A 12,982-nucleotide genomic window follows, 5' to 3' on the forward strand; every position below is an offset into this window, starting at 1 on the left:
ACAAAATTTGAGGAGCAGTTGGGGACATTTGTGGCTGCCGGTGTGCGATAAACCAGTCTTGGACGGAAGTTGGAGACTCGTTAAAAATTGTTAAATACTTGTTATTTGGGCCTGAAATCTAATAGGGTAATTCCTTAAGCGACCTAGACATGTAGTAGAAAAATCGGGGAAAAGCAAAAGCACGACCCGGTAAGGCTTCCTAAACGGCTCAAATAGAATTGTAATTGAAGTGATAATACACGGTTTTTGGGATTCCAGGGTCTCGGAACAAAAAGTCTTAAAATCACAAGGACGGTTTCTCGGGTCAAACTAAGTGACCCCACAAATTTGAGAAAGAACAGTGGACATTTGAGGATGCCAGTGTGTGATAAACAAGTCTCGGCAGAAATCAGATACTCGTTAAAAAAATGATTTAATACTTGTTATTGGAGGCTGAAATTGAATAGGGTTAGCTGTTGAAACGACCCCGGAACGTGGTAGAAAAAACAGGCGAAAAAGAAACACTACCCAATACGGCCTCCCGAACGGCTCAAAATGGACTATGTATGAAGAGTTAAGAACGATAAACACCTAAAAGAGGTAGGGGGTTGATGCGTGCCTTTTAGATGCGTTTATTCACTTGTTTGGCGCGCATTTCTATGAGCTTATATGTTTATGTCACTCTATTTCCTCTCGTATTTGCTATTTTGGGTGTGTTTCATGTCTCTTGTAGGTTTGAGACTCATTTGTGCATTTAGAAGGCAAACCCGTTCAGTAATGGACCAAGGGAGAAGTTTGGAAGAGTTTAGACGAGCTTAGGGGAGCAAGAAATGGAGTTTTGTACACATTGTCTATCCACCAAGCATGTTGTCAATCGACTTCCACCTTATGTCGATCGACAAAAGTCGACACATGGATGCGTTTTGGGAAGATTTCATGCCTTGTCTATAGACTTGCTACATAATGTCGATAGACAGGCTGTATATGTCGATCGAGTGACCCATTATGTCGATCGACATCTGCCGTTAGACACAGGAAGCCATGGAATTGAGCATGTACGACATGTCGATCGACACCCATTCTTAGTCGATCGACTGAGCTTCATTGTCGATCGACAACCCTTCTTTGTCGATCGACAGACACGCGTTTGGTCGGACTTCGGCTCGTCTTTTGGGCCTACTAGCTACTTAATTATTCTATTATTTGGACTTAGTATTTAAAGCTTGTAATTCTATTTTCATTAGGTTATCTTTTTATTCTATTGTAAAAAAACTCTATTACGATATATTCTTCTCTAAACTTTAGATTGAGAACTCTTTTCTCTTCCTTTTACTCGTACTTTGGATTCACGTTCGGTAATTGTTGTTCAATATTTCTCCTTCGTTCTTCTTACCTCTAGTTTCTCTAATTTATTTTCTCATCTCCATTGTTACTAGTTTAAGCTTTTATTTTTGCAATTAATTTCCATCATGAATTCTCCTCCTCTTTCATCCAATTCAATTACTATTGTTAATTCCGTCATACGTAGCTAAATTCTTCACTAGGATTTAGGGGAGCCATGAATTTATGACGGTTGTTAATTAGGTATTATTATACCTTTGTTGTTAATTGTAGCATTAAATAGCGATTAGTCAATTAATGCGCATGATTGATTAATTGAACCGGTAAACTCCGACCTAAGATCGAAAGCCTGATGAGAGTTAGACCTGATACAAACATTAGAGTGCCCTAATAAGTTGCGAGAGCCCGTTAGAAGCATTCTAGGTCGATTAGCGATCCGAGAGGACCTTTGCACTACCCCTTAGACCTATATTTGCGACCGATCTATGACCTAGACTGTGACCGTTAGATATTCATTGGTGAACCGACAATCCTAGTTTCTCTTCCTATATTTTATACTCTTTTTCTATTCTCTTATTTCGCCTACCTTCACTACTTGTAGTTTAGCAATCAAAATCAAACAATCCCAAATTGGTTACTTAGACGGACTTTAGTTAGCAAGTAGAACACTTTTAGTCTCCCTGTGGATACGATCCCGACTTCCCTAGCTATATTAGTTAGAGACCAGTTTGTTTATTTTTGATAGGTTGCGACAGCCGTATCAAGGGTGAATTAGATGTACCTTTAAAAAATTTCTCCTTTAGTTGGTTAGAAGTTAACACAAGTAAGAGCTACTAGGTACAAACTTGAGAAACTTAATGGATTGTAAGTTCACAAGAGATACAGTAGGTCTATGCAATAGTATGCATGACTGTCGCACAGCACTGGTAGCGAGATTGATAAACGAAAGTGCAACGATAAAAGAACGTAAAAGTAAATAAAAAACCAAGACGATGTTTAAAAAATTGATTCAGCTCCTACTCGGGAGCCTACGTCCAATTGTTATTTTATTGTTTGTTTAGAAATTTACTCAAACTTAACTAAGCCATTACAATGAAAATAACTACTCAAACCGACCCCCGTTGCAACTCAAACTTAAAGCTACTCCGCTTCAAGAGTTTCTAAGTTCTATCTCACAGGTTTACAAAGTTTTTGAATCTCAGTGGTTCACTTAAATGAACATGGAGATCACAATTCAAGACATAATCACGAGATCATTGAAATACTCTTTATGCAACAGTGAAGCGAACTGATACTTGAAGATTTTGTAGCTATGAAAAACAAACGAAAACTTTTGAAAACAGAAAAACGGTTTTGCAAATGATTGAAGAACAAATCTTTAAAAGCTAAAATGATTTGCAAGTGTTTCACAATGAATGCTCTTAAAAGTCTTGGAAATAAATGATGTAATACACGGTTTTCGGGATTTATTACATGGTCCCATAATAAAAATGTTCATAAATTACACGGACGGTTTATCAGTTCAGACATTGAGGCTCACAAATTTTGAGGAGCAACAAAGAACAGTTGAGGCTGCATGTGTGCGATAAACTACTCTCGGGCGAAAATCAGATTCTCGTTAAAAATGGTTTAATACTTATTATTTGGGGTTGGAATTGAATAGATTAAATTATGAAGCGACCCCGGACATGTGGATGAAAAACGGAGAGAAAAGGAAACACGACCCAATACGGCCTCCCGAACGGTTCAAAATTGAGTTTATAATAGTTTAATGCTATTTATTTGGAGCAACGGATGACATTTAAGGCTATCGGTGTGCGATAATTAAGTAAGAGAACGGAAATCGAATACCCGTTAAAAATAATTTAATGCTATTTATTTGGAGCTGAAATCGAATAGGGTAACTCCTCAAGCGTTCCCAGACACGTGGTAGAAAAACCGGGATGGAGAAAAAGAAACCCTACCTGATGGCCGATAGGGCCTCCCGAACGGTTCAAAATGGAGTATATAATACACGGTTTTCAGGATTTCAGGGTCCCGGAACAAAAATGTCTCTAAATCACGCAGACAATTTCTCGTATCAGACAAAGCAACCTCAAAAGTATTGAGGAGCAACGGATGACATTTGAGGCTGTCGTTGTGCAGTAAACGAGTCTCGAATGAAAATCAGATACACGTTGAAATTTGTTTAATACTTGTTATTTGGTTCTGAAATTGAATATGGTAACTCTTGAAGCGACCCTGGACTTGTGGTATAAAACCAGGAGAAACAGAATCACGACCCAGTACGGCTCAAATTGAACTGTATATTAAAGTGTATAATACACGGTTTTCAGGATTTTAGGGTCTCGGAACAAAAATGTCCATAAATTGCGAAGACGGTTTCTCGAGTTAGATAAAGCGGTCATATAAATTTTGAGGAATAACGGATGACATTTTAAGTTGACGTTGTGCGATAATTAAATCAGAGACGGAAATCGGATACTTGTTAAAAAAGATTTAATACTATTTATTTGGAGATAAAATTGAACAATGTAACTCCTGAGACAAGTCCAGACACGTGGTAGAAAACCACGAGAAAAAGAAACAGGACCCGTAACGGTCTCTCGAACGGCTCAAATTGAAGTGTAAATACAAGTTTTTCGGGATTCTAAGGTCATAGAATAAAAATGTTCGTATATCACATGGTTGATTTCTCGGGTCATACAAAGCGCCTCACAAAACTTGAGGAGCAGCAGAGGACATGTGTGGCTGTCGGTGTGCGATAAATATTCTTGGACGGAAATCGGACACTCGTTCCAAAATTGTTAAATACTTGTTATTTGACCTGAAATCGAATTGGGTAATTTCTTAAGCGACCCAGGACACGTGGTAGAAAAACTGGGGGAAAAAAAAGCACGACCCGGTACGGCCTCCTTAACGCCTCAAATTGAATTGTAATTGAAGTGTATAATACACGGTTTTTGGGGGTTCCAAGGTCTCGGGAAAAAAAAGTCTGTAAATCACAAGGATGGTTTCTCGGGTCAAACTAAGGGGTCTCAGAACTTTCAAAAATAACAGTGGACATTTGAGGATCCAGTGTATGATAAACAAGTCTGAGGCAGATATCGGATACTCGTTAAAAAACGGCTTAATACTTGTTATTTTAGGTTGAAATTGAATACGGTTAACTGATGAAGCGACCCCAGAATGTGGTAGAAAAAACGGGCGAAAAAGAAACACTACCCAATACGGCCTCCCGAATGGCTCAAAATGGACTATGTAATAAACGGTTTTCGGAATTACAGGCTCTTGGAATAAAAATTTCCATAAATTACATACACGGTTTATCGGGTCAGACATTGAGGCTCACAAATTTTGAGGAGCAACAGAGAACATTTGAGGCTGCCTGTGTACGATAAACCAGTCTCGGGCAAAATTCAGATCCTCATTAAAATGGGTTAGTATTTGTTATTTGGGACTGGAATTGAATAGGGTAACTTATTAAACGACCACGGACACGTGGTTGAAAAACCGAGAGAAAAGGAAAGACGACCCAATACGGCCTCACCGATCGGCTCAAAATTGAGTGTATAATACACGGTTTTAGGGATTTCAGGGTCCCGGAACCAAAATGTCTTACACGGACGGTTTCTAGAGTCAGACAAAGCGGCCTACCAAAATTTGAGGAGCAACAGATGACATTTAAGGCTATTGGTGTGCGATAAACCAGTCTTAGGCGAAAATCGAATACTCGTTGAAATTGGTTTAATACTTGTTATTTGGCCCGAAATCAAATAGGGTAACTCCTGAAGCAACCCTGGACATGTGGTAGAAAAACCGGGAGAAAAAGAAGTACGACTCGTCACGGCCTGCCAAACGGCCCAAATTGTAGTGTAATTGAAGTGTAAAATACACTGTTTTTGGGATCCAGGATCCCGGAACAAAAATGTCCGTAAATCGCACAAACGGTTTTTCGGGTGAGATCAAGCGACCTCACAAATTTTGAGGAATAACAGATGACATTTGAGATTTTTGATGTGCGATAATATAATCAAGTTAGAGACGGAAATCAGATACTCATTAAAATTGATTTAATACAATTTATTTGGAGCTGAAATTAAATAATGTAACTTCTGAAGGGACCCCGGCCAGGTGGTAGAAATACCGGGAGAAAAATAAACACTACCCGGTACGGGCTCCCGAGTGGCTCAAACTGGAGTGTAATTGAAGTGTATAATACACGGTTTTGGGATTCCAGGTCTCGAAACGAAAATGTCTGTAAATCACAAGGTCGTTTTCTCGAGTCAGACTAAGCGACCTCATAAATTTGAGAAAGAACATTGGACATTTGAGGCCGTCAGTGTGCGATAAAGAAGTCTCGGGCGGAAATCAGATACTCGTTAAAAATGGTTTAATACTTGTTATTTGGGGCTGAAATTGAGGGTAACTCCTGAAGCGACTCCGTAAAAGGGATAGAATCGAAAAAACGGGAGTAAAAGAAACACGACCTAACACGGCCTCCCGAACGGCTCAAAATGGAATGTATTATTCACGATTTTCGGGATTTCAGGGTCCCGGAACAAAAAATATCAGTAAATCACACGGGTGATTCTTAAGTCAAACAAAGAAGTGTACTCAATCTGGAATTGGACTCTGGATCATAAATTGGCTTCAATCAAAATTGGCGTGGTTCAATCTGATCCGGTCTAAGTGTTTATTATCACGTATCTATCATGATCGTTGAGTAACTAGATAATAGCACATCTTAAAACTGACCTGAAATCGGTATGATCCAATCCGACTCTAGTACTTGCAAATTCGAATGATCTGATGCTGAATTCATCCGACTTGCCCTCTATCCGTTTGGCAGATCTAGTTGGCTCACAAATTGAAGTTCTAGTGTTTTGATGAGGTGAAGAAAGTATAATAATTTTATAATGGTGTATTAGGAGTAATGGACCATCCATTACTTTTGAGGTAATGGAGATGATCCTCACTTCTATTACGATTCAACGGTGAAGTGTTTGATGAGGTGAAGAGAGTATAATAATTTTATAATGGTGTATTAGGAGTAATGGACCATCAATTACTTTTGAGGTAATGAAGAGGATCCCCACTCTTATTTTATTGGCTGGGCTTAATCATTATACATGTATTTAATTATTTTTTTGGAGCGAATGTATTTACTTATTTGATAACCTAATTCACTATGACTCTGTGTAGGTCGTCAATCATTCTATGATATCAATTTATCAAAAGAATATTAAAATTTAAACAAGTACTCCGTACAAGTGTATATGTATTTGGTTATTGTTATTGAAATGATCATACTCAATAACTAGAACCTTACATAATAATTGAATATCGTTTATCAAAAGCCGTCTAATTTTTACCATTTTTTGGAAAAATATCTAACATATAGATGTCTGAACTCTGAAGCATGCAACTTAATTTGAATAAGAGTTGTTAAAAATTAATATAATTCTATTTCGAGCCAATTATTATGGTTGATTTTTCGGCCTTTGCTCAATTAGGACACCCGACACACGAATCTCCAATCTCCAATTGCCTTTCTGTTTCTTATGTATGAAAACTTAAAAATAAAAATTTACATTTTATTAACACATTAGCAAAACCGAATTTCATTTTGTCGAAATTAAGTCCATGAGAACTTTTAATTGGTGTAGTTAATCAGCCATACAAATTACCATGTTTCCATCACATCAAAATTAAAAATGATTTTTTCGAAAGGCCTATAATGCTCCACATCTTCTCAAATCTTTAAGCATCTTATTTATGAATTAATTATGCCACAACTAGCTAATAACATTGAAATTACATTTTCATCTTCATTATTTATTTAGTCAATGTTAAATACATAAGATGTACAACATACCAAATACTTTATTATCCAATTAAAATGGTAGGATTGTATAACACTTTTTGTAGTTACATATAGTGCAAGTTGAACATAATATACAATTTAAATGATTTTATTTACTTTGAATAATTCATGCATCAATTGAAAACACCCGCCTCTATTCATTTGGTGGCTGGTTGTGTTTCCTCTTGCATTCACATTATTTATGTTAACCCGGCACATTTAGTTTTAAGTATCGCTGATGGGGCATATTCTGCACCCGCTGACCGAGTCAACATATTGACCAAGGTCAAAGATAAAAGACAACAAGTCAAAGGAAAAACATCCTAGCCGACGAAGCCTGTCGGCCTGTCACTTGGGTCTCGGCCAGACAACTAGCCGGCCGAGAGGCACATCCGTGTACTAACATCCAGTCCCCTCGGCATGGAGTCAACCAGGCCTGCCGGCCTGCCATAGGTCCCTCGGCCGAGGGTAAGATAGTCTTTCCACCTGCTCTGCCACTTGGCCACTTGGCCACTACGTGACAAAAGGTGAAAGTCTATAAATACTCCACTTCTCTCATTGAGAAAAGGATCGAATAATCATCTCAAAACCATCTAATAATCTCACAATCCAATAATCTAGTATAAACTCCCTTATTTCTCTACAATATACTTTGCCAAGTAACATACAACTTATCTCTCTAAGTTTACTGACTTGAGCGTCGGAGTGAGTACGCTTGGCCCCAAGCCGAGTCCTCAGTTTGTTAATCTTTACAGGAAAGAGTGAAAGGAAGAGACGAGCAACGACATCATTCAACAAGCTTACGTGGTCACAATAACTGCTCCGAAATTACACCCGGAACAATCGCAACCATCTATTTTATGAGAAGTTCTATGTTTTAGCCTAAATAAAGTATACTCTATATATTAACGTCCGTTGTACCAAATATTCTGTCTAAATATAATATACTACTCGTATAACACTTAGTATAGCCTAATTAATAATTATTTCCATAAAATTTATATATCTATAACGGATGATGGATAAAATTCTTTAACATTTTATAAATTTTAATAATTTTTTTTTTGTGAATCTTTTCCGGAATCCCTACTTCTCCTACCATCCCATGTCACTAACACTATTATTATTTTAGTGTATTTCAAAGATGATGTAACTATGTAAGTAGTGCTTCCCTATCAGTTTTTTTCTTAGTAGTCCCCCCTATTATTTGTCTTTATTATTAACTAAAAAATACTTTAATCTAATTGTGGATCCGCCTAATCTATAGTATTATCGGTTTTTCTAATATGTGTCCTAAGAGCGGACACTAATAACCTAAATATGAAAAGATTCACAACATATTTTCTTAATTATGGTGAAAATAAAAACATCTCATGAATCTTTCTACATTAGGCCCTGCTTTTTTGGGCTGAAACCGTCTGAACTGAACTGAACTTAATGAAGGTGAACTGAATTGAATGGATCTAAAATGAACTGAAGTAAAGAGTTAATTTGCGAAGAGAAAAACTGAACTGAATGAAGTTGAACTGAACTGAATAGAGCTAAATTAAACTAAAATGAGCTGAAATAAAGTCCAAAAGAACCGGGCTTTTCGTACTATTATGTACTTAGGGCACACGTTAGAAAACCGATTATGAATTATTATAATCTAATCAACCTCACTAATGGACATCAACTACTAATTTTCCTTACAATTATATTAAGCACTTGCAACTCTTAATAAGCTCTTCATCATATCATACTCACAAGAGCTACAATCTTATTTGTCTCCATTTGTACAACATATTTTTATGTTTAGAATTTTTCAACTCATTTTACATTCATTGAATCCAAGCTACAAAAACAAAACACAAAACAATATTCTACTATTAAAGATTCTAAAATCTATGACCAAATAAAACATAAATTTTAAATTGATTTTCTCTTCATACAACCTAAGAGCTCCACACTCCTAGCTAGCTATATAAATATACAAAAAACTGTTCTGTTTTGCTGCATATTTTCATAAAATTCTTTCTTAAGACATATCCACCATTTTTCTATTAATTTAAGTCGAGTTTCGAAGCCGAGTTTAATGGATATGAGTTTTGATGTACAAACACAAGGGTTTTTCGATTTCAATTTCGACTCGTTTATGCCTGAAAATACAGAGGTGTTTTGGAAACCAAAGGAAGTAAAAACAGGGGAGTCTCTGGCATTAAAGGGTAAGGACTTAGGTAAGAAGAAAGTAACAGAGACAAAGAATGTGGCTGCTTTGAAGAGCCATTGTGAGGCCGAAAGACGACGTCGAGAGAGGATCAATGGTCATCTTGCTAATCTCCGCACCTTTGTTCCCTCCACTGATAAGGTATGCCATTGAAATTCTTAATTTTCATTTTTCATTTTCGACATTGCGAAAAATCACAATTTTGCCATTTTATCCATATGTTCTTATGTTTCCTTAATTTTTGTGCAGAACCCGAGTCAGAAATTTAATGTAATATAGTACTGAGTAATTTTTAGGCATAAACTTATATAAGACCGTCTTATATCTGCTTTTGCTCGTTAGGCACAAGTTCATTTCCGAGTTCATGTAGGACATGTTTAGTTAGATTTGCTCCCTCTTTGAGAAAATCAACTTTTTGACATCATACATTTATTTTAATAATGTGATTAGAATAGGGTTAAATGTATACTTGATATAAGTTGCAATACGAAAACAATATCGCCTATATTTATAAAGAAAATTATCTCAATTAAAAGTTTAATAGACAATTAATGTCATACTTCTGAACCCATAGGCAGAAGTCTTTAAAACACTATTTTACATCTTAATACCATAATTCCGAACCATGAATCATCCTCGATGTTTTAGTAGAAAATTCGTGAACGAATAGCCTTAGACACCTATCTAGCAAACTATTCAACTTCTGAACCCATAAGCAGAAGTCTTTAAAACACTATTTTACATGTTAATACCATAATTCCGAACCATGAATCATCCTCGATGTTTTAGTAGAAAATTCGTGAACGAATAGCCTTAGACGCCCATCTAGCAAACTATTAGACTTCTGAACTCATTGGCAGAAGTCTTTAAAACACTATTTTACATCTTAATATCATAATTCCGAATCATGAATCAGTTTCTATGTTTTTTAGTGGACAATGAGTGAACGAATAGTTTTAGATTACGTTTGATCTCTTCTAAAACCCTTATTAATTTTTACCTAATTTTTATATAATCAAGTTGTCAATAAAATCCAAGAAATAAAATATTAAGAATGAAAATGATGTAGCCCTTTGGTATTGGAAGGGCAATGCAGTTGAGACTTTATGCCTTTAGGCTGTAGCAAAAAGAAACAGCTGATTGTGATTCTTTGGACGGTTTCTTGTATGAACAATTTTTTGTTGACTTTTTTGTGTCACTATCTTAATGATGTCATTGCTTCACATTAATGCTTAATGATTAGTGGTATTAATATATTTTAATACAAATATCTTTATAAGACAGCCTTACACAAGTATATTGTCAAATAAAATATAAGACCTTTAAACGGTTCTTTTAATAATTACTTTTACTATCTACGAACATTTAGATTAACTGGTAAGGAACTGTTCTAGTTTAACTAGAGATTCCGTGTTCGAGCCTTGGGATTTTGGGAATGCAACCGTGTTAGAACTCAAGAGGGAGAGTTTTACCGCCCTAGTAGTCCTACCCGGTTCGAATCCGGACTAAACTGGATGGTCTACATCAAAAAAATAATCACTTTTTACTCTTATATGAATCCTGATTCCTGATTTTCTTGTGATTTTGATCTGTTTTACACAGTTTTATGTAAGGCGATCTTACACAATATATTTTAATTAAGATTACTAATTTATTCAGATTAGTGTACTTTTGTATGGTGTATGTGTACCTGTCTGTTGATGTATTAGTTTTTTAAAGTTAAGTAAATATTTTAAATAATAGACTCGGCAAATCAAATATTAATCTTCTTGAAAAGATTCGTTTGTATGATTGTGGCAATGATGTCATATATTATTGTGTTTTTCCTATGTAGGAAGCATAACTTGAGCTTGATTAGGTCGTCACTAAATTATAATTAATTATCTAGAAAAAGACGGTTTTACATTACCTTAATTTTCATATCATATGCTAATTCCGCAAGATTGGTTAGATTATAGTTTTATGCGCCATAAGTTTAATTTTCAATATGTTTCGAAATAAAGAACTCGCATACAAATCTAAAACATCACAAAGCATTGGAAACCGCCAAAGTTGAAACCTAATAAAATAGAGTGTTATGATTTATATATATTTTAATTAACTAGCTGAGCTGATCGAGCTTGGTACAAGAACGATTATTTTCTTAATTCTTTTGGTTACACATAGATCTGTCAAAACTCACCCGACAAGCAAACCCGACCCGCCTGACCCATTTTTAGGGCCAAAGACCAATATTCTGACCCAACCCGACCCGTTTGAAAGGTCTAGTTACACAAAATAGTCAAAGACATACAATATTCTTCAATGACTGTAAAGTACATTTTTTCAATAACTAAATTCTTGGCTTTTCAGATGGACAAAGCAACATTACTAGCAGAAGTAATAAGGCAAGTCAAGGAACTAAAGTTTCAAGCCTTAGAGGCTACCAAAGGGGTACTAGTACCAACCGATGTCGACGAGGTTATCGTCCTACCCGACAACGACCATGACGGGCTTGACGGTGTTTGGCAGTTCAAGGTATTCGTATGCTCGGATTACAAGCCAGAGATTATCCCAAATTTAAGGCAATCGATCAACGACCTTAAACTAACCATAGTTAAAGCAGAGATTTCTACATTGGGAAACAGGGTAAAAAATGTTTTTACCGTGAGTGGTAAAAAAGTAGACCTAAGGTATTCCAAAAAAGAGAAATTTGCTAAGTCTATACATAAAGCTATGTCATCTGTACTAGAGAAGATTTCGGCATTAGAAGAGTATTCACCTATGGCGGTTTACCCTAGTAAAAGACGACGAGTTTCTCACTTAGAAGCATCTACCTCGAGCCCGTCATTGTGAGTTTGTTCTTGATGATGGATGAAATTATAGGCTTATATAGTTTATTTTGATTTTTGAGTAGTTTTTTTGTTTGTATTATCGGATTTTCGAATTAGGGTAAGAGAGAAGAACACGAGTGGAAAATTTCTTTTTCCTCGCGTGTTAAAATATATTAAGAGGATTGTATTAGAGAACTCGGTAAACATATAGAAAGATTCAATATATTATAAGTTGATCTTTTAATTGGTCGGAGTTTATATTTCATTAGCTCATGTATGCTATGTATAGTAATGTAATGTTCTTCCAAAATTTTGATGGTATTTGTTCACAATTCTAAACCCGACTCGCACTCAACAAGTCGCGACTATGAAAAATTTATTATTCACCGTTCCAAAATCATTAAAAGATCACCCTGCCTTGTCAGCCCTTTATCAAAAACATGATACTCCCTATAATTCAGACCAAACGATATTAACCAGGGGTGGATTCAGGCAATAACGTGTCACACACACAACTTACTAATCTAGAGCTAGCAAAGCTAACTTAACCCGAATGACCAAACCCGATTAGGCTGACTCGGTACACAAAAATAACCCGAAAAGTGACCCGAACTTGAACCGATAGACCCGAAGCGACCCGACTCAAAGTAAATTCGACCAATTGACCAAGAGTGAACGACTTGAAGTGACTCGAAGTGACTCAAAATGACAAATCTAACCCGAAATGACCCAAAATAACCCGCCGCGAAATGACCCAATAAGTTGTTGACCGAAAAA

At 36.1% G+C, this 12,982-nt stretch overlaps 1 protein-coding gene across 1 annotated transcript; it reads left to right on the top strand.

Moving 5' to 3' along the window:
* Positions 1-9,226: 9,226 nt before the first annotated feature.
* On the top strand, positions 9,227-12,244 carry LOC141591341 (transcription factor bHLH30-like). Its single transcript, XM_074411656.1, has 2 exons — positions 9,227-9,533; positions 11,745-12,244. Exons 1-2 carry the CDS (start codon positions 9,261-9,263, stop codon positions 12,225-12,227), a joined length of 756 nt encoding a protein of 251 aa, XP_074267757.1. The 5' UTR covers positions 9,227-9,260; the 3' UTR covers positions 12,228-12,244.
* The last annotated feature ends 738 nt before the right edge of the window (positions 12,245-12,982 follow it).

The sequence above is a fragment of the Silene latifolia genome, chromosome 7 (assembly GCF_048544455.1).
Source record: "Silene latifolia isolate original U9 population chromosome 7, ASM4854445v1, whole genome shotgun sequence".
NCBI classification, from domain to species: Eukaryota; Viridiplantae; Streptophyta; class Magnoliopsida; order Caryophyllales; family Caryophyllaceae; genus Silene; species Silene latifolia.

What these genes read in the sequence shown, in the direction of transcription:
- LOC141591341 (XM_074411656.1), top strand. Translation starts at nt 9,261, where the DNA reads ATGGATATGAGTTTTGATGTACAAACACAAGGGTTTTTCGATTTCAAT. An exon ending in TTGTTCCCTCCACTGATAAG is followed by an intron (nt 9,534 to 11,744) that starts GTATGCCATTGA and finishes TTGGCTTTTCAG; the next exon opens with ATGGACAAAGCAACATTACT.